The sequence below is a fragment of the Ammospiza caudacuta genome, chromosome 13 (genome assembly GCF_027887145.1).
Source record: "Ammospiza caudacuta isolate bAmmCau1 chromosome 13, bAmmCau1.pri, whole genome shotgun sequence".
Taxonomy (NCBI): domain Eukaryota; kingdom Metazoa; phylum Chordata; class Aves; order Passeriformes; family Passerellidae; genus Ammospiza; species Ammospiza caudacuta.
The window spans coordinates 16,178,468-16,201,235 of NC_080605.1; the positions used below are offsets into that span (position 1 = coordinate 16,178,468).

The window sequence follows — 22,768 nt, forward strand, 5'->3', positions numbered from 1 at the left end:
TCTCAAATAATGGTCAGTGGCAGATGGCAAAGAGGGGGACTAACAGAACATGTGCAGAATGATTTCTCCCTTGTTGAACCCTTCTGGTCTTCAGCAATTCACAGTTTGGGTACTCTTGTAGCTGGGCACTATACCCATATAAAGAATTTAAAATGCAGTAGACTTATCTTAGGCAAATTTGTTTATTTTCATTTTCAACCTGTTTATAGTTTGGCTTTCCCAGTGAAGTTTTGCACATATATATTGGGGAAAAAGAGTCTGACTCATTTTGGAGTGGGTGGGTAAAGAAAACAGTCCATTTGTTCTTTATGTCTTTGTCACTGAGTGTTTTGAGGATAAAACACTTGATGGTTGTCGCTCCTTTCAATGTCTTGACTCTCTTGTGCCGAGAATGTACAGGTCTGGCAATACAGGGCATTTTTATTTCTGTCTGGTGGCTTCAAAGAAGGGACCATCTGAGGATGGAGTTATTGATAAACATATCTATCACTAATAGTGTATTTTTTCCTTGAAATTTTTATATCTCGACACCAAACTAGTCATCAGTACAGATAAATGCGTTGATTCAAGATGCAAGGTTGCTGCTGTATCATTAGCAAACATCTGAAGAAGGTTCTATAATGCTGCACTGCATTACTGAGAATAGTTTTGTTGTTTTAATATTGGCTGTCCTTTGTAGTGATTGGACTTGGCCTGGCCAGACAGCTGCTCTATTGCAGGTATTGAAATACTGCTTGATGAGCTGGTTTGGTTTCTAATATATGTAAAAATATATGGAGGATTGGGGTGTGGGTCAGAAAACCACTTTGAAACCTGTTTAGATAATGGAGTATGACAGTTCACATTTTCTGAACCACAAAATAGCCATGACATATGTGTGCAAGGAGGGACATTCCTTGCTTATCCCTGTGCCCCTCTGAAAGCCTCATTGCATCCTCACACCTGGAATTTTTGCAAGAATGACTTCTGAAGGAGAAGGCAAGTGTTTGAGTACCCACCAACTCCTCATCTGGACCACAACTCCTGGTTTCACAATAGTTAGGCATGATTTTTAAAGACATAAGAAATTTTATTTAACAAGAATAATGGCTAAATATAATCTAAGTTAGAATTTAAAAGGTAAATAATAACATAATTATAAAAAAAACTATGTGGAAAAAAGATCATTGGTATCACTGTATATTTAATTTGTGTGATATAGTCATCCAGGGACTATTCTTTGACTGTAAAATGTTACGCATAGAGATTTGTAATTGAAAATTTTAGTATATGATTTGTAGTTAGAGGAATAAAACTAAATTGCAATTTTTCCTAAATTGAATATGCCACTATCTTATATGTCTCAGCCTTTCTGACCTGGCCTTGCATGATGCTTCTTGACTTCCTGTCCTGCTGTCATTTTCTTTCATATTGGTCTGGCACTTAGTCTCACTGGAATCAATAAGGTTGCTAACATGCAAGTGTTGAATAAATAATTGATTAAGGACATCCTACACTTGTCACATCTTTTCCTAGCAAAGGTAGCCAACATAACTGTTTTTTGTGAAAAACTTCTGTTCTTTCCTTTTACTGATTATCCCTCACTTCTTCCACTGAACAAGCAGAGCAGACTTCAGCTTAAAGCATATACTTAATTTATCTGGTATCTACCAGATAATCTGACTGATGTGAGCTGGAATCTTTGTAAAGTGGTGATACCACTTGGTGTGTACAAGAGCTGGGAGAAGTGGCTACTCTGTACCTGTGTAGCTCAAACCAAGTGATTTTCTCCCTGTTTCCCTTCTAAACCCTTAACCTGCTCAGTTTTAAAAGTTGTAATCCAGAATGGCAAAGCTCACTTGGATACCCTGCCTGCTGTGCTCATCAAATTCTAAATTAAATATATAAATAATTTGGTCCTACACAAAGCAAGATAGCAAATAGTGGATAAAGTGGTATCTATTGACATGAATAGTCCCAGTGAAGTTTGCCTGACTGCTTGGCTGGGTTTTGTGTATTTAGAATTGCAGTAAAAGTTGAAACATTTCTTGACAGCCATTGTGTATTGTGACATCTGAAATTGAAACAGGCACTTCTAAATTTTTTGCACATCTCCTCAACTCAGAGGTTTATTATAGCTCCTACTATGTTATGTTAGTATTAAACTACAGTGAACTTTCTATAATGGGAATGCACTTACACTGAAGACAGATGTAGGATTTCTGTAGGAGATGGAAAATAAGATATCCCAGGCAAATAAATACCTGATGACTGTGCCCGTTGCAGTCACTCCACCAGTGTGATTAACCTTTTTATCTTCAATTACATTCCTAAGTGATACAATTTGTTCCAGTAAAATAGTGTGCAGATCCAGTCTTGTTCAATATTTCCCACAAATACATTGACTTGCTGTTTTGGCTTATGAAATCCTTTCTGTTGTTGTGGTTCAGTGACAAGAGAGATGAGGTAATTACAGAGCAGTTTGCCCACTGGTTTTTCTCCAGTGCACTGCTGTTAGACCACTCATATAGCCAATTGTCAAAAGAAAATCAGGAAAAAAGGCTCAAATATCTTTACCAGAAATTAGGTTGGTGCTGTAGAAATTACAATGTGAATTTTATGTCATCCTACATGTTGCTACGTTTGTTTTGAAGTAATGTTTCATTTTTGCTCTTGTATGATTAAATATTGAGAGTATTGCTTTTCCAATTGTTCTACTCCAGTATTTAATGAGTGCAATTAAATGGAAAAATTGCCTTTTTAACTGATGGTAGTCTATTAATGTCTCTGTCTGTTCAGAAAAGAAAATAAGTGAATTATTAGAATGACAAATGAGTCAAAGTTTCCACGGTGATGGAGAGGTGCGATTCCCCTCCACATAATCTTCAATTAGTGATCTTTGTAAGAGGATGTTTTTCAAAAGGGTAATAGAGAAGTAATGAGATCAGAAGGAGGTCAAACCCAGCCTTCTTCGTTTGGCAGCTTGATTAATTCATTTCTCCTTCTTGCAGATTGCTGTAAGGGGCTTTTGGCACCTGGTGTTTTCCATGGGACTCTTGTTGAAGTGACTGCTTATGACAATCTTTTGTGTACCCAAGAATGTTCATCCCATTGGAGCTGGAGGTTTTTGAATGGTTCAGATTTGTTCTTTAGTATGAGCACTCAGTGGTAGTTCTGAAAAGGAAGTTTTTTGAGAAGAATCCATCCTTGGTTCTGCCATGTGTGTTGTTGTGAGGCCAAGTGCTCAGGCTGGTACTGGGATGCAACAGAGCTTCCTTCAGGGGGATGAGGATTAAGTCAAAGGAGAGGGAGGGAAAGAAGGACACAAGAACATAAAGCTGCAGTGAATTTGCTTTTCCCACAAAATCTTCTTGATCAGTGCCACAATACCTTCATAAAAGCACACGAGTAGACTTCAGCATCCTTCAGGTGTTCCCTCCTGCCCCTTCTCATTCTTACCACTTGTGTAGAAAGTTTTATTTTAAAGAGTAATGAGCTGTTTTCTAATGGTGATCATAGACCTGAGTGGCTGTGGCCCCGTGCAGTGTGTTAGGCCTGTGCTATGAGTACAGTTACATCAATGTTTGGTTTATCCTCAGTAGTAATTAATTTCTTTTAAAATATTCAAAGTTGTTTTCCTGCAAAAAAAAAAATAAAATGCCAATAGCATTTTCTCAACAGTTTTCTCAGGTTTAAATATTTGTGCACTGATCAGTTCTGCTCTCTGATAGTTGAATGTATGACTGTGGTTTCAATTTTAACATGAATTCAGTCATTGTATGCAAACTAACATGTCAGTAGAGGAGCAGTAGAAGTTAATTTAATATGACATTCTCTTGCTAGCACATGTGACATTAACAGTTGCATGATATCCAAGACATTAATATGTCTGGGTTACCTCAGTTTAAGCTCAAGATACTCACGCAGCTTTTATTTTTGGCTTTGGTAAGGGTAGCATTAACATTGCAGTTTCTTACTTTCTCATGAAGTCATTGCAACAGTAATTTAACAGATGTTCAGAATTAATAAAAATTATTATTATTATTATTATTATTATTATTACTACATTTCAGATGTTTCATCAATAAAAAGAGATCCTTTGGATTAAATAGATTATAAAATATTTTTACTGTACTGATGATGATCATAGAAGGGTTTGGGTTGGGACTTTAGGACCATCTAAAAGGTTAAATATCAAAGATTATTCTCATTGCATTTATAAAAAAAATTTTGTGAATTTCCTCCCTTTTTAGGTGCTTGTCCATTTGGGGGGAATTTATACATGCACACACATATTTATGTGTATAGATAAACATGTCTCCTACTTATCAAAGTTCTCTCAGAACAGAAAATGTAAAATTAGATTTTTGTAAGCTGGAGTGATGTGCATGTTCTTATTTTCAATGTGTGGTAAAGTAATCCTTCAATTTTATTTCTTACCAGTATTCTGTAATATAAATAATCTAGTCTTTTCTTCTGCAGACTGTTTAATTCAGACAGGTTGAAGTTGCCTCCAAAGATTGGCGTCAAATTGAGGAAACCATTCATGTAGTAAATAAGATAATTTGTTTCTGCCCAAAAAGATTAAAATATAGATTTTTTTTTTTAGTCCATATGATTTAACACATACAGTTCCTGCATCTCTATGATTCTGAATGCATTTTAAAATTAAGCACTTCTACATGGATTTTTTTTTTTTTTCGTTTTCTGCAGTGCACTTTTAACTTGAATTTCTGGAATTTTAATAAATATAATCAGTAGAGATCTTTATAACTTTCCTAGATATTGATAAGTGTTTATGTAATTTTATAATGTGATGGGAAACTGATGCTCCTAATGAAAGCAGAAGTTGTAAAAATAAGAGGCAAGTCCTACAATTTGAGTATTGTTATATAAATAAATGAGGGAAAGATGTGTTCTGACACCTGTTTTCTGTGCCATTTTTAAAGGCAGGGATATATTTCTCTGTGCTTTTTGTGCAATCATAAAAACTCTTGTGTTTTTTAATTGTTCTTCACCCAGTCTTGCACAATATCAATCGTACTGCCTGTAGCTAAAATAGTAACTATTGAGAAAGTTTGAGTTTCTGTGATTTTGGGGCTTTGTTTGCTTAGAAAGAGGAAGAAGGAGCTGGCAGCTGCTGAAACTTTGGCCCCTATTGTAATGTGGTGTGTGGGAGTTGCTCTTCTGCTTCCTTCCATGGAATCAGCCTTAGGGACTGATCTCCCCTTAGTAAATTAAATATTTGGATGGCTGAAGTCTGATCAGAACAACCTTAATTAAACTATGAAAATACTTTTGAGGTGAGCATTTATGTTACCCCTTTTTATGCAATAGCAAAAATCTTTTTCTTTTCAGAAATGAAAATCTGTTCAACTGAACTGATAAAATGGGTTTTCACTTTGGCCCACCGTTGTGGTCAGAATTGTTTCAGTGTCAGTACACTGCAGTTTTTAAGTGCTTCTCAGATTGTATTAAACTTCAGAGGAGTCAGTATTCCATGTTATTAAATAATTCTGGACTGCCTTAACCATCAAAAACAAAACAAGAAGGAAAAGTTTATTTTCTTTGTACCTGAAGGCAAAATGTGTTGGCTAAACTTCCCACAGGAGCTTGGCTCCTTCATAATGCAATATTTAGTGCATTGTGGCTCCTTATCTCTTTTTTGTGCAAAATCCATTCTGGATTATTGGGCTCTTCTACATAAATAAAGTTTTTTGCTTTTAAGGTGTTTTTTTTTTTTTTTTTTTTTTTTTTTTGGTGATGATTTGGTACCCAACTAACACAACTTCTAGGGACTGACCGGTTCCTGAATATGCAGGTCATTCTCTTCTTATGTGATGCATGTCTTTTGTGCAGAAAACTTATTTCTCCAGACTCTCTGCCCACACAGTTTGTCCATAGATATTAATTTCTGAGTGTTTTTTAGCCTCAAGCTTTGACACTTTTGTACTAAAAATCTGTGTGAGCAGAAATTTGTGCTATAGAAATGAAAGCCAGAAAATAACCATAGAGAAAAATCACACTCAGTGGAGCTGAAAGTTGAAACATCTCCTAGAAGATTTCCGTGTTAGAAATACTAAACTAATTGTTAAATAAGTACAAACAACAGATGAAGTTTTTCTGAGACTCAAAGATCAAGTGGGAGATGACAGTCTTGGTTTCTCCTTTCCCCGTCCACCTCTTTGGTGGGATTCACACTGTTCTGGCAAATCCACTTACTCAGATTTTTGCAAAATACATATTTCTGAACCTAGTGCCTGAAATAATATCTGTGCTCTTAATTATTTATTTGGTTGACACTGGATTGTCCTGAAGTCATATAAAACACTGTAAATACTCTCATTCCTTACTGTATATTACTTTGGTAGTTTTGAGTGACAAAACCATTTAGACACTGTGGCTGTTACCATATCATGGTTTGAAAGGTAAAACAGAACATGATCATCTTTTTAATAGGAACACTGTGTGATTCATAGGTGGTGAATATTTCATGCACTTTGCATTTGCCTTTGTGCAGGAGGGTAAATGGAAAGTAAATCCATGTGTACTTTAGACAGTAAAAAGGCATTACTTTGTTACATCATATAAACATGTAGATTTGATTCTCTCTTTACTCATGCTGTAAAAAGAAAGTTTTAAAGTGTTTAGCCATACCTGAAAATGTAAATGCCCGAGCCTAATGTAATGCTGAAAAAAAATTAAGATAAATGATACTGCATCCTTGCCACAAACTGCAGCTTGTACAAAATTCACTTTAGTTATTATACTGTGAATACGTGTGCTAAACCTCCTCTGTGTATGCACAATTTATGTTGAATGCAACATGAATCATTTTAATAGACCAAGCAAAAAGTCCCCAAAGTCAATTTTCAAATTATGAACCTTGGAACAGAATATAGCAACGATGAACAACAAATAGTTCGGATTTTACGCTGAACTACAAATGAACCATTAAAGGTACAGTATACTCATTCAGAAAAAACACTTTTTCCTTATCATCACAGTGGCTAAAAAGCATAACAAGAATATTTCTTAAAGGTCAGTTTTACACTTTCTCTTTTTCTGTACCTTATTAAGAGGCACATTCATGAGAGCTGATGCCATGAAGGTTTTTACATCTATTGTGAGATTTGGATGATTCTGTTGTTCTGGTTAGATTCTGCCTCTAATCTGCCTGTAACCTTGAGAAAGACTGGTTTTAGTGCTTTAAAATTCAGGAATCCATTCTGATTTAATGCTTAAAAATGGCCTGGCTTCAGATGGGTCATTTGAATGGAAAACCTTTCCACGACCTGATTTTAGCTGTTCAGTGTTACCAGGACACAGCAGAGGTGGTGGCAAAGGAGCACAGGCCTTTAAAGGTTGGTAAGGAATTAAAATTCAACAGAAAGGAAGGAAGAGTGTAATCTAAAACTTACAAGAGTTAAAAAGTATATAAATGGTTTCTCATTGCCTCATCTACTGCACTAATTGCATTTTTCATTTCTGGATACTTTAATTTAGGAAATAATAATCTATTTAGTTGATTGTATGCATGCTGTTGATTTTTTAAACAAAATTCAGTATTTTTGCAGCCTTTTCATTTTTTTTAAACTTACCTCTGTCCTCCTAAAATTGCCTACTTAATCAAAGTTTTATGAATATAGACCTCTGCTTATTTTCTTGGCACATGCTTTTCATGGGCCTGAGAGAATTAGTGAGTCATGCCTTGAAATGCTTTGTGGAACCTTGTTCAATTCAGTGTTCTTTAACTGGTCAAATTTGCTGTTTGGATTGGAGAAGAGAGAATAAAGTAAAAAGACTAAAAAATTTGGCTGAATGGTGGCATGGGAGGGGAGAAAAGGGCTATTTTCAGGTAACTTTGTCAGGCATGTAGTTAAAAGTAGAAATTGACAGTGGTCGTGGGTTTCCCAGATAGAAGTACACGAGAAAAATAATCTAATTCTGAAGTTCACAGCCATTGTGTCATGGTCAGTTCTGAACACGTTCTGTAAGGTACATCATGGCTGTGAAAAATAGAACTGAAAATGTTGCAAGAGCTGTAGGGTTCTGTAAATTTTTTAACATAGTCTGGGGAGCACAGAATAGGAACCATGAGTTTCCCCTGCTTAGTTCTGACTCCTTTTAGTATTAAATGGTATAAAGCGATTTACCAAATCTATTATAGATTTTTAGAATGTTGCTCATTGAAAATTAGCTTTCTATAATTTCTAGAGAATTTGCCTTTGCATTTTGACTGAGTCTTTGTAAGTCGGTTTTTGATAATTGCATAATTTATGATGCTATTTTAAGCATCTCTGAAAACTGCTGTAAGTTTTTGGAAGTTAACATTTTTTCCAGAGCAAAAGATAAGATCTGTTACAGATTTCCTTGAAAAAAATCAATTTTTTAATGTATTTATTAAAAGTTGGAAGCCTACCATTAGAATAGTAAAAAAAAAAAAAAGACAAAAAAGCAGCCTTCATTTGTACTTCAGTAATTTATCTTCCAGTCTGGCAGGAGAGCACAGCATGTTGCCATGGGGTGTTCACGGATCAAATTACATCTCAATGGACCTTGATGTATTTTGGTAGGACTGGGTTCCAGCTCCTCACATTTACACTACTGCAGGTTACTGGTGAACATTTAAAGCTCTGCAGATGAGGGTGCTTGTACATGATCTCAAAACTTCCTCTCTGTTTTGACTCTGTGAGGACCAGTTATGCACTTGGTCCTCCCTGCAGTTACTGAGACCAAAACCAAAGACATTTTAGGGTGAGGCAGTCACTGTTGGGGCCCTGAAACCTGACTTTGAATTATTTCAGGGCTTTTAGTCAGGATTCTTTATGAAGCAGATGTGATAAATTATCTGCATTTGATACACAAATTTGGCAGAAACTCTGCCTCTTTGTTTTTTAATTTTTTTTATTTATTAGCCCTTGTGAAATTTTCAAGTGACTTTAAGCACCCACCATAAATAAGAAACACATTCCTCAAATGTTGATAATGTTTCCTCCTCCCTTTGGTCCTTTTTTGTGTGTAGCTGAACCTGAAATCCAGAGTATTGTCATCTTTAAGAAAAACCTTTTTATTATTGCAGGAAAGATAATCCAGTATCCCATAGTCTTGCAGGTCAGAACATTATTATTAGAGTCAGAACAGAACACTTTTATACAGATGGAGAAAAAAAATTTCCAATCTACTAATCCAGAAATCTCCAAACTCAACTAATTTTATGATGTCAAGGCAAGAAATCTGTTTTGGTGTTTCTGTTTTGACTTCTTGCCCCCCATTCACTGACTGTGTGTCAGTGGCTCACAGAGATCTAACCAAGGTAGCTTCAATATCACATTGTGCACTCACCTAAATTCTAGCAGACAGCCTGAGCATCACAGAATGTGAAATTTATGCTGGTGAAGAGGGAGTATGGATCAGCAACACATTGATTTCAGCCAAGAATCAAATCAGCAGTGAGATCAGAGAAGGAGCCCTGTGGTTTCATCCAGACTCTGATCCAGCCCATCATTCTCCTCCCCAATGCTTGAGAACCCCTTTGACTGCTGGAGAGGTGCGGAAAGAGATTTACTACAAAGAACAATGACAGAAGAAGTTGAAAATGCTTTCTTTTCTTTTTCCTGCAAATTATGAGATTAAAAGTTATGAAAATCATGTGCATGTATGGATAGCTCTTATTTATATTCCACAAGGGTAACAGTTGTTCCAATATAATGGTAGCCCCCCTTTATTCCTCAGCATCATGCATTTTCTTCATTTTGTGATATATTATGTGGCTTTTTGGTGTAACTACACATTTAGATCCTATTGAATAGAATTTATGTGTTGCCTTATGGAAAACTTGTTTCATAATTCATTAATTATTTACTATTACTTGACCTTACAGTACATGAGAAAACCTATCCCATAACTGTAATTTCAATTCTCTCTAGTGTGAAATCAATCACATTCCACATCTTTTATATTATTTAAAATGTGAATCATGAAATTTTCCTGGGGATTTCTCCCAGGTTAGCGAGAACTTTCAAACCTGAGTGTGTGGGAACTGTGCAGGCTGTCCCCTGCAGAGCTGGGCCAAGTCCTGGTTGCATTTCAAACACTGCAAAACCCTTTGCAATGGGTGATCTGTCCCTTCTCATCAGTGAAACTGAGGGTGGCAAAGACCAGGAGTGTTTTATAAAGATCTTCTTCACAGGATTTCTGTTTGCTTGGCGTACAAGAAATATTTAGATAGGGACATAGCTTTTAACTGGTACCTCCCTATCCTCAAAACCCAAATTGTACCAATGTTCCTGAGCAAGCTTGGTGTGTGCAGTTTGCAGTGCTGGGGGAGCTCCTGGGAACCGGGTAATGCTGAGCCCAATTCTGATATTTGTGTCCCCTCTTCTGTGAGAGGAAGGTGATGAGTGTTGTGTTTAATTTAAAGTTCAGGAACATTTGGGGTGCACTCAGGAAAGTGATGGAAGTTCTGTTAGTGATACTGAGATACATTTTCTGATTTCTTTGACAGTAATTTCTGAAAATACATGAGCAGATAAAAGGAGTAATCAGTTATGCACTTGAGATTTGGAGGTTTTTTTTTTTCCCTGAAAATCTGCAAGAGAAGTATTATCAAAACCAAAAATTTTTAAACTATATTTTAAGCAGGAGATACATTTGTGGAACAAATTACATTTGTACCTCAGTGTGTATGAGCACAGAAGAGTAAGATTTTTGTCCTTGACAAAAAATCTTGCCTCTTATTATTAATTGCTCCTCCTTTTGCCTGTATGCCCATATTTTTTTGCTCTATGAGACAGTCTATCAACAAAAGATGCTTTTTCTCCATTTTTCTTTCAGTAGTTAAAAGCCAAATGTTTTAAGTTCTAAAACATATCCAGATTGCCAGATTGCCAGATTGTATCTTATGCAAACCCTGACTATTTTAGAAACATATCTATAATCATATTAAGCAAAACCCATTCCAGCTATTCATGTATGTGCTTTTATGAATCTCAGACGTAATTGACAGTATTTAATTTTACTTAAGTAACAAAGGCTTTGTAAGTATAGATTTTCCTGATACCTGAGCAGAGTTAGGAAAAAAATTCAGAGCACATGTAATATTACACAAGGAAAAAAAGTTAATTTTCTTGAAATATACAGTAGGGTATATAAATGGACTTCGGGAATAAATAGTGGAATGAAAAGTCTAATGCTATTTTCCTAAGCCACATTTGCTAAATGCAGACTTTTGCAAGGTCAGCAGTTATACTGGAGTTGAGGAGAAATGGCTTCAGTGGCTTTAACTTTACCAGTGCCCTTGATGAGGTGCAGAGTTGTCAGTATTCTCGTAAAATTCCTCAGTGATGGCTTCTTCTGTTCTCTTTATTTCCTTAAGTGAACATCTGTCTAATTGTTCACCTCCATTGCTTTAGTGCTTTCCTCATGCTTTCTCTGTTTCCAGACAATAAACTTTATTTTCTTCATAAGAATTCAGTCTACGCAAGGGTATTAGGCAGCTTGTTTGCACCTTTTAATTTCTGGAAGTTTTCCAGAAGGGCTTTTTGCTGTAGTTCCAATGGGTTCATCAGTGAATCATGTAACATAATGCAGCATTGTGTTTGGGTTTTTATCCGTTACCTTCTGTTTATAAACATCTGCTTGGAAATTTTCTTTCTGGAATTTTTTTTTAATACGTTTTACATTTTTGCATGTGGCATATGGGTAAGATACACAGTACCTGCTATTTTTTCAGGTGTTCAGGTAGGTACAGCCAGTATTTACCTTAACATTTGGGAAAAGCCTAAGCTACTTGCTTAAACCCCAAAATTTCAAGGTGGAATATGTGCCGATTATTTAGCTGTGTAACAATATCTGTTAAATTAAAAGCAATTTAATAATTGAATGACTGCATTAAAACTTGGCATTAACCCTGATGGTTGCAGGATTGCAGAAGGCATCCAAAAAGTCTCTTTTAGTCTCTTTCCTTTATAAAGGGGAAAGGCAGTGTTTTTTTTTTTTTTTCTGAAATTTTTGTTTTCCTCTTATCTGTCAAGTATTTGTATTAATCTCTCACACCAATTCTTCAGGCGAATATTTAAAGTTGGAAGTAGGTGGTCTTTATGCTTTTTCTGCTGCTTTATTTTTTCTCCTGGCTCCACTTCCTTGTTTTTTTATGTACAAATACCTGTGCAAACATAATTTTTGAGGCATATTCTTCATCCTTCTGACCATATTGTTCATACACAAATTGTATTTAGGAAACAAGTGTTTTAGTAAGTTTAATGATGAGAGACAATTATTTTGCATGAGACAATTATTGTCTGGATTACTTTTGTTATCTTGAGATCCAAATTAATGTATATTTAGTAAATGAAAATTTCCAAGCTTTTCATGTGGATGGTGCTCAAAAATAAGGCACTTAATTGTGAACTTTTAAAACATTTATACTAAAGCCATTTTAAGCTTTCTTAATTATCAGAACAATGGGATGTGGCCTTCTGACCCCTCCTGTCTGGGGCTGCCCCACTGTGCATCTGTAAAATATTGTAAAATACACGGTCTGGACTTTGATCTCAGCTTTTCAGACAACCTTGGAATTACCTTACCTACTTAATGATGAGTTTGGTTTTATGTCAGTGATTCCTGAGATAGGCCATGTTCGTACACAAATTTAATTTCAGCCTTTCTGTTTATTTTGTTCATGTTTTATTTGTCACATTATATTTCTTTAGAAGGAAAGTAGCGAAAAACTTCCTCCTTTAGTGACCACAGATCAGGTGGCAGAAGGGCAGATTTTCACATACTGGTGCTGATATTTTCCTGTGCATGCAGAAAGACTTCATATTTTTGTTCAAGTCTATATTGTGTATATTGAGTGTATATTAAGAAGCTGATCCTGCCAACCCTTGTACAAGAAATCTTTACTAATGTGATTCAGCCCTTTTATTTTACTTTCTAAAATTACATACATATCAATGTGACCATTTTCAATGCATCTCTTAGCTTGGAAATATGAACAGCTGGGGAAACAAAAGAGTTTGTGTATGTGTTTGTTTCTTTGAGCATACTGTTCTGTAAGTTATCAATGTTACATTGTTTAAATCTAGGAAATTGTAACCATGAGCTGCCAATTAAAATGGCTTAAATAGCTAATTATTCAGTTCTTTCAGATCTTTGTCTCATATATTTATTCTACTTACGTTGAAGCATCCTGACATTATTCATGAGTACAGAAGTGATGACTTTTAACCACATTGATATTTTTTTCCCCTTAATATTAACACTGGGGGGGAAAGGACCGTACCTTAAATCCCTTGGCAATCTTTGCCACCCTCCCAAGGAGCTGCAATGCATTTGTGGACCTGCAGTCGTCACCATGCTGCCAATGAATTGTGCTGCTGCAGCCAGAGCTCCATCTCACCACCACAGCACCGGGGCTTTAATCTCAAACTATTCCATCACATTTATTCCAATGTTCTTTCTTCATTTTCATTTCCACCAAAGGAAAGAGCGTGCTTTCCTTTCTAGCTTGTAGGAGCCATGTTGTAGGAGTTGTCTTTAATTATTAGTTATTGTTGTTTCAATACAGATTTATGAACTACTTATTTTGTGTCATTTAACATACAATTTTTAAGCAACATTTTTCAATCTGAACACAGCTTCCAGGAGGGCAAGCTGCCCAGAACATCAGTGATCTCACAGTTATTACTTTGTGTCATATATAATCTTGTTTTTTCCTGCAACAAATAAATCTTTGGGCCTCCCTGCAAAAAACATTTGTGGTTACAGTATAATAAAAATAAACCGTTTGTCGTGACTGCAGCTGACATTTATCAGCCTATTTGTGGGTGCTCTTTCTCTCTCTGTATAATACAGAACATAATTTGTCACTTTGTAAATACATTCCAGCCTAAATCCCTGCCAGCATCTGTTAGTGTTTGAAGGATTAATGCACTGCACAGTGCATGTCTGCACTTTCAGGCAACAACGTAGCTTATGGTTATGGATCATGAGAGAACAGGGAAAAAGGGTTCATTTTGTATTTACTTAAACATTGTTGCCCTTTTGACCATCATGCTTTTCTCCTCTTGTTTGTTGTCTGGAGTGGGGATGCTGCCTTCCCTTCCCTCTGTGAAATCCTGCTGGAAGTTCTGTACAGCACTGTGTGTGGAGCTGTACATGTAAGATAACACCTCTTTAATTTTATGGGTAATTAACAATGGTAATAATGTATTGAAACAGGGATGGTACTGGTTTTGTCCATTTAGAAATTCTCCTTTTCCCCCAGCTTCTGCCATTTCCAACAAATCCATCACCCTATTGCCTCCCACATTGCTTCCTTCTCAGCAACCTCTAAACTGGGTTTATTTAATCTTAAAAACTTCAAATAGAGGGAGTTTTTAAAAGGAAAAAAGCCTGTAGCTTCTAAATTACCCTGATGCTGTTTGCCTTGTTGCTCTCTTTGAAAATGCGTTCTGCTATCACTTGGGATGGTGCAGAATGAAAGGAATTGAAAGCATCTGAATAGGAGGCTCTCCCCAGCTGAGATTCTGTTACATGTTCCCAGGCTCCCTGGATCATTCTCTAAACAAGGAGATATGTTTATTAGAATGGTAAACCATACGCATGTTGTTATATATTGCCAAGATTATTTGAGATTCCCCAAGATAAATTCAAATGAGCTTTACATGAATGGGTGTTTGGAGACGGGAAGAAGTGATCTATATCCAGGGAAAGAAAAAAGAAAATCCAGCTAAATGTAGGCTCCCAAGTAATTACCTACATTTCATGTGCATTAAGAGCTAAACAAATTCCTATTGCCAAAATCTACAGTAGATTTTTGTTTAAATACATGCAATTTCTTGTTATTGAAGCAAATGTGTCCTGTGTGCAATGGAACCGTGTGCATCCAGAAAAAATCAGGACATTTGGAGCCTACTAAATGAAGTCTTCTGAAATTATAGTCCAGCAGTTTTTGTATTTTTTTTGTTCTCTTTGGTTATGGAATAAATAATTTAAAAAATATCTGTAGGAGAATGACTTCTTTTTGCTCTTTCTAAGCGTGATTTAAGATTGCTGGAGCATAGTTTACTTCACTGAAGATATTAATTTCATAAAGAAATGCAGATGTTTTCCCTTTTTTCCTTTATAATTATCTCCAGAAGATATGAAAGGCCAAATTTACAGAGATACTGATCTAAGAGTTAACTAATGTAAAGATTATGAAATAACATTATTGCGTATTGTAGTGGTAAGTGGTATTTATTACAGAAGATTTATTAAAAAAGGATATTAAAATCTGAAAAATGAAGCAACCACAATGAAACAAATGAGTGTATGTGTAGACATTTGCTAATAGAAAGAGATAAAGTTCTAAAACTATTGGGAAATTTAAAATGGCGATTGCATGATAAGTCAAATATACAAAGTATACCTGGAGACTTAGGTCCCATTTTTGTATTTGGATTTTAAATTATAGATAAATTAACTATTTGGATGAAAGAAAAATTTTGTTGTGAACAGTGATTAGTTTAAATGTGAGACCAAATGCCAGGTTGGTGTATGCCATCCTCAGAAGCTGAACTCCTTTTTGTCAGGCCATCTTTATCCCTTTTCCACATCTCTCACCTTCAGAATTTCAGACTTTTTGGCTCAGAATTTCAGGCAATTGCAACTTTTAGACATTAATTTGCAGGACAATCCTACAACAGCTTGAGGGCTTCAGGCTTTTCTGAAGAGGCCTCTGAGTTGTAGATGATGCCAGAAAGATAAACACTGTTCTCTGCCAAACATCCAAATTTCTCCAGAATTCTGGAGAAGGGATAGAGACAAAGAAAACAATGGTACTAATAATTTATTCTTCATGATAAAATGTTGGTCCAAGGCTGATCAGTGATCTGAGCAGTTTGCAGGCTCACACTGACCCATTAAATCTTGATCTGTGTGCTGTTCTCTTCACTTGGATGAAGACAACCCCTGCAGGAATTCCATTTTTGTGAGGATCAGAAGATAAGTTACTTAAGCAGGAAGAACCAGGCTTTACAAATGAATTTTTGGGAGAGGTCACACACAGCATCAGACTATGACAGGATTGAGCAAGAAGAATAATGGAAAAATGTACACCACTAAATTACAACCAAAATACAGGTAAAACAAACACATCAGAAAATAGTGAAACCAAGTGTTGCTAAATATTTTTTTCAAATGAAAGAATGAGAATCCTTTTCATCTCTGATCTTCATGAAGGATCAAGTTCACCCCAGCTGTTTCCTTGAACATCTCATAAATGTGTTAGTAAAGTGGTTAATATTTGGGAAATTGATTTGTGTTGTCTTGCACAAAGTTAGTGGAAATTTGAAAGTATTGCACAAATACTGCTGATATTGGGGGGAGGAGAAAGGGGGAAAAATTGAAAAATGAGTGTAAAAATGTTCCACCACAAGGTCTTCTAAAGAACTTTATTGATGAATCCCAGAGGCAGGAGAAGAACACATTACTAGAGCATCTTCCAGAGGTGCTGGATTGCTCTGAAAGCAGCAATGGATGCATCCATCCCCATCAGCTCCCAGGAGCTGCAGAGCATTCAGAGCACACAACCAGCTGAAGCTGCCATTGCATAAATACAGTTTTGCATGAAGCACCAAATGTTGACTACATTAGGGACAATAATATTTGCAGTCCTAATCCTGAGTGAAAGCCTTTTTCCCCATTAGGCACCCCCATAAATAGTGCATGGCACTGGCTATTGGCTGTCATAAGCTATGTGTCAAATTGTCAGATGTGCTTCTAAAACATCCCCTGCTCCATCCTCAACATGGAAATATGGGTTTATGTGGGCATTGCTTGTCATATGCTGAGATTTGGTTATTTGTTTACCTATTTTCAGATAATTCCACAGAGATTTTCATCAGCTTTGATGTAAAATTCTTTTTTCCCCCAAGATTTTCTTAGACAGCCTGTCAGAACTATCTGCATTCCAAGACATTGTCATGAAGATTTTTCTGTATTAAATTAAACCACATTTTACCAATTGATTGTACTTTCAGTTCCTCAAAGTCAGATATTCCTGTTGCTGTGCCAGGTATTCAGTTTTGAGTTAAGGACTTTTAAACATTGAAGATGTACACACACTATTTTCTGAGAGTAAAATTATACAGTAAATTATGTAGTGTCCACTCTGGTACATTTTAAGTAGGCCCTCACAAAATGACTTGTACTTACATAAGATACAGAGGCTACAGCATATTTATTAAGACTCTTCAACTCTGTATGAAACTGGAGCAGTCAGAAGTAATGGTGTCTGCTGAAAGATTCTTTATCATATGAATTTACTTTTAGTCATCTATTATTTATTTCAGCTATTTTATATGCCATTATAATAAATATTATGACAGAGAAAGCTTTTATGCTTCAACTTATTGTACTGCTCTTCACTTCCTTGCAATCCTTCAGGAAAATGTAGCTATGCTTTACCTATATTTAACGTAAATCATCACTTACATTTGAATGAAAAATTCACTATGAAAAAAGGCTCCTTCTTCAATACCAAGACACAAATGCACAATCATGTTTACTGCCAAGCTACTCTACCATGCAGTGTTCATTTTTAAACAATTTTTAGGCTGTAAAGTGAATGCATTGCATATAGTGAAATAGCTGGCTTTCTGGGGGTTTTCACTTTTGTGTTACTTTCTGGCTCAATAAGCATTTTTCTAGCATGAGTGCAAAGTATAGCCAATTGCACTTAAGCATTTTTAATATTTTTGCTCCAATAGGAAGCAGCTTAGATGCAAAACTGAATAAGCTGTTTTCTGGGGCTGTACAGAGTAATGAAACTTACCTGGAAATATTGATGAAAGGCTTTTAGAAATGAATGTGAAACATGAAATACAAGATAAATTTTTTCCTTTGGACTTTTCAAAGTGTTATTGTGTTGGGTTTAGAAGAGGACTTGTTTGGAACTGGAGATTGATTTGCCTTTGGCTGTTTCTTCAAAGGCGCCACGTTGATGCCTGGATTCAAATTGTTGGATTTGAACTGCTCATTGGGCTTTGTGAAATACAGATACCCCCATCCCAAACTCAAACCTCTCAGTTGGTTCTGGCTGATCTGGATTTCTCAGGGCTCAGCAGACAGGGCTGTTCTGGCTCTGGTCCTGAAGGGGGTTTGGATACAGGTGGGACATTTGTCCTGGGTACCTGCAGCAAGGACAGCGGTTCATTTTCACAGCTTTTCAATGGCACCACGTAGTTATGAGCCTGTAGTTTAGAAAAGAGCTCTTCAAATTATTCTACACTCATTTCAGTATCTACTTTCTCCTTAAATGATGTAATTGAAAATAAAATAGTGGAGGAAACATTAATACCTTCTGTCAATTTAATTTTCAAAATTCTGGAGTTTCCTGGCTTAGTGTATTAATTTCATGATGGCAGTTTAAAGACTGTCTGCTGTATTTTGGAACGTGGCAAGTCTCATTTAAAGTTTCACAACATAAAATGAGGCATAATTCAGTGCTGAAAACATGTGAAGTGAAGTAGTGAGAGACATCAGCATAATACAATTATGACACATTCGATCAGGATTTGCAGCATACCATTACCAATCAGTTCTGACTGCAGAGAACAATTACAGTTAAGATGCCTTTTAGCAAAAATGATTTTTAGTTTTATTTTTTATGAAAACCCCCTATGCTCTTGTATACATATCACAATATGTGACACCTAGGCTTCTAGGGAAAGAGGGAAAACATTACAACAGAGGTAATTCTGAGCTACTGTAAGAAAACAAACATAAAACCTTCTACTTGTCATTTATGGAGATATTCTTACATTATTAAGAACATATCTTGCAAGTATATTGCTTTATTCATAGATTTTTTAAAAAGAGGTATTGTGATATAAGTAACAGTGGGAAAATTTAAATAAAATTAAATTGATTCTAAAGGTTTAGCATTTCACAGTCTCAAACTGTAGCAGGAATTGGTGATCTACAGAAAACCTCTGTGGGGTGAGAGGTGCTGGATTCTCAGTTGAGGGGTGAATCTGAAACAAAAAAGTTGGGGAACTTGCTGAAACACATGGTACATTAAAGTGATTTCTTCCCCAGTTGTGCTTGGAGAAAACACTCACACCTGGCTTCTTGGGTGCCTTCAGAAGCTGAGGTGTCAGCTTCTCACTCAGCTTCTGAGTGCTTTGGGTGCCCCATGCTCCAGTTTTTCCCGTGAGGAAAACAGAGTAAATGTGTTTGTTTCTGCTCAGTATGTGAAGGAAATACAGGCTGCAACCATCAAGGTTTTAAACAGCAAAAGCAGGGAGAAAATTGAAAAAATATTATAATTTTTAAATTTCTGATTTTTAAGTTTTCAATATATTAATCCCCAAATCAGGCCAATCTGAGTCTTCTTACCTTCTATTCCAGAAAGTATTTTGAAGGCTTCATATTTTTTTTTTCTTTTGGACATGAAGTACAGAAAAGTACCTTTTTTGTTGCTGGAATCAGTAGCAGAACCCTCATGTGTGACACCAAGAGGAAAAGCATTACCTGAGTGATGTTGTGTGGACTTGAATCCTTGTCCCCAAGAGGACAGTGGCTGGCAGCTTGTGGCCTAGCCCGTTGAACTACTTGATTATTATGTTTTTTCCTCCCTATGTCCCTGTATTTGTATCATTCTTGTCCTTTTACCCTTGGGAGAGAGAGGAGAATATTTCAATTGAGCAAAGCAGAGGCAAAGTAAACCCAGCTATGCACGTGACTTCTGTAGTGAGTAAACAGCTTTGAACTGCAGAGAGGAGAAATTGTTCTGGAGTTCTATTGCATAATGCAAGGCAGCATCATCTTTCTCAAATCTCTGACCATCAAACAGAAGAAAATATTTACCCAGTGGGGCAAAATGAGTTCCAGAATGATGTGCATCTTGTAAGGGTAAAAAACTCTTTGTAGCAAAGTTTGGTTTAGCATTTTCCAACTCCAGCAGTTGATACTTCCTATGGAGACTGAACCTGTTGAAATTTTAGTTGTGTTTGTTTTGCTGTCCTGATAAGTCTGGCTGGAATGGGACAAGAGGAATTGGAGTGATGATATTCTGTTTAAGGTAGTTGTAGCAGGCAGAATGAGTACTAGCAAAATTGAAAACAGATGTGTGGAGAAAGGTGCCAGATGCAATGAAATGGGGAAGTCAGATGGATCACTTGAGCTTGGGAGACAATGGGAGACTCTTCCTGGCTTCCTTCTGTCCTTTCATCACTCCGGCAATGCTCGTGGTGTAACCTTGTAGTCCCAGCAGATCCTGGTGCACCCACCAGCTGCTTGGTTCTGAGATGAATTTAGTGTTGTGATGAAAATAGGCACACATCTTTTGGTTCATTTTGTTCTGAGATTTGGAGTCTCAAAATATCTGGAAACAGGGATCTTAAAGCTGAAAATTATATTTTGGGATAGTGTGTCCTCTCCTGGGTGAAAAGTTTACTTTAGGTATATACAGAATTTCTTTTGAAGACACAGAGTCACAGAACGGTTTGGGTTGGAACTTAAAGCCCATCTTGTTCCAATCCCCTGCCATGGGCAGGGACACCTTCCACTATCCCAGGCTGCTCCAAGCCCCATCCAGCCTGGCCTTGGACACTTCCAGGGATGGGGAGTCCACAGCTTCTCTGGGCAACCTGTGCCAGGGAAGTGCATTTATAATATGTCCTGGTAAACTCTTACTGTATAAAGCACTGTGTAGACTGATCTGTTATTTTCTGTAGTCATTTTATACTGTCCTTTATATCACCTACTATGAAAAATGGATTTTTAAAAATTAATATGTGCCAATCTCAAGTTAGCTGTTTTTTACAGAGTATTTATTGGGTTTTTTTCCCCTATTGGTATGGTTCCAAAAAATAGCATGCATTGAGAATAGCACTTACTCTACTTTTTATTTCATGAGTTACAGAAGTTTCACTGTCAAAATCAAAGCAAAAAGATAGCTATTAACCTTAGCACTGCCTTGAGTCCATTCATTCATTTTATAAAGCTGTGAATTACATAGTGTGTGTTTTCAGCAGAATCACCAAATCACAAATGCTACTTTTGGCACTCAATGTTGTGCTTGTCCATCCCTTTTGATGATTTGTATTCACTCTGGGGTTATAATGTTAAACAAGGGAATCAGACAAGTTTCATAACACATTTACTGTAATGTGATACTGTGAACTGAACTTGCTGTTATTTATCCTTTTTTATATTTTCTCTTGTTCCAGCATAAAGCCAAGGTAGAGGCAATGACCTTAGACCTTGCTTCTCTTCAGAGTGTGCAGCGCTTTGCTGAAGCATTCAAATCCAAGAATCTGTAAGTACTCAGAAAATTAGATGTAATAATTTCTTGTTATTTTAATGTCTTTATCAGCTGAGCACAGTTGGCAGGATCACCATAGTTGGATGGATCACCAACTGTAGTGAGTGAATAATCTTTTCACAGGAGTTTTTTTCAATGTAAATTAAAGATCATTTGTTTTCATACACACAAAAAAAAAAAAAAAAAAATTACAGATCTTCTACTATTTGATGTGTAGCCCCACTTTTGAAGGGCTTTTTTACCCTGTGGCTGTTGAAAAAGACCAAAGCTGAATTGCATAAAGACAGCTGAGGCAACTGGTGACAGTTTGGCAGTGGTTTGGAAGAGGTCAAGGGTGAACAATTAGTGCACTGCTTGTCTTATGTTGTTTTCTAACCTTCTCTCTCTCCTTTTCCTTTTTAAAGCCTTAACAAAACACAGCCCTATGAGGCAGACAGCTCAATTTTCCAGTCCTGTATGTGGAATAGCACATAACAAAAAAAGAAAAAAAAAGGGGAAAGGTTGTGATAATGACATCACTTAAAAATAGACAAATTTATATGGAGATGACCAGGTTAGATTCCAAGTGGTTCGTTTAATTTAGCTTGAACAGAGCAATGAATGTCTGAATTGAAGAAATTATTTGAAAGCTTTTAACTTCCAAGTCTTGACAATAAATTCCACACTTTGTGCTTTTACCCACAGTTTGACCCATTGATTGTTGTGAGTATTCAAACTTAGCTATTTTCTGCAAGTATTTCTGTAACTGATATGCATCTTACTGTTCTTCTCCAGAGAACATGACCTCTTAGCTTTGAAAATACATTGTCTTAGAGAAAATATGTAACAAAGAGTGGTTTTTTCACTTTTGAAACACTGCCAAAGCTAAATCTCACATGAATAGACAGATGACATTTTAGTACTTATAGGTCTTTTAGATTCAAAGAATTGTCAAAACTGACTTCTAACAGAATTTCTTTACTCCCAAAATCCTTACTATCAATATTTTCTTATCATGTCATCTTCATATATTAAAATTTCTTGAAAGACAAATCCTTGCAGTATTGCTGCTTTAGTACTAACTTGGTTTTGTGGTGTGAGAGCAGTAAGTGTTTTAATTTAGGATCTTCATGCTTTTAATATGCTACATTTCTTTAAATGTGTGGTGCAGTGGAAAGTCAAAGCCACCCTTCTTCCAAGTGCAGCTCTTAACCTGATTTGTGTGTTGTAGCTCATACCATGGTTGTCCTAGCTAGTCCATTGGGTATGCATGTTTATAAATCCTTGGAAGTGAACAGGCTTAAATCAATTTTTGCCAGAGAACTTGGGAAAGGAGAAGATCTAGAATCAGTAAAACCTGTTTTGTTTTTGTTGGCATACCCCATTCTACCAGTGTAGGTCTGTTAAGTTACATTGTCAGTGATGGACAAGCTTTACTGATGTTTCACTCTCATTTTATTTGGAAAATAATTTAATAATAGACATCATTCAGAG

General features: G+C 36.2%; 1 protein-coding gene across 3 annotated transcripts in view; it reads left to right on the forward strand.

Moving 5' to 3' along the window:
- WWOX (WW domain containing oxidoreductase) overlaps nucleotides 1-22,768 on the forward strand; it is a 471,370-nt gene that overhangs the window by 70,382 nt on the left and 378,220 nt on the right. For all 3 annotated transcript variants that reach the window (XM_058813282.1, XM_058813283.1, XM_058813284.1), the window contains exon 6: nucleotides 21,201-21,289. In XM_058813282.1, the coding sequence (XP_058669265.1) occupies nucleotides 21,201-21,289 (89 nt within the window). The remainder of the gene's footprint in view (nucleotides 1-21,200; nucleotides 21,290-22,768) is intronic.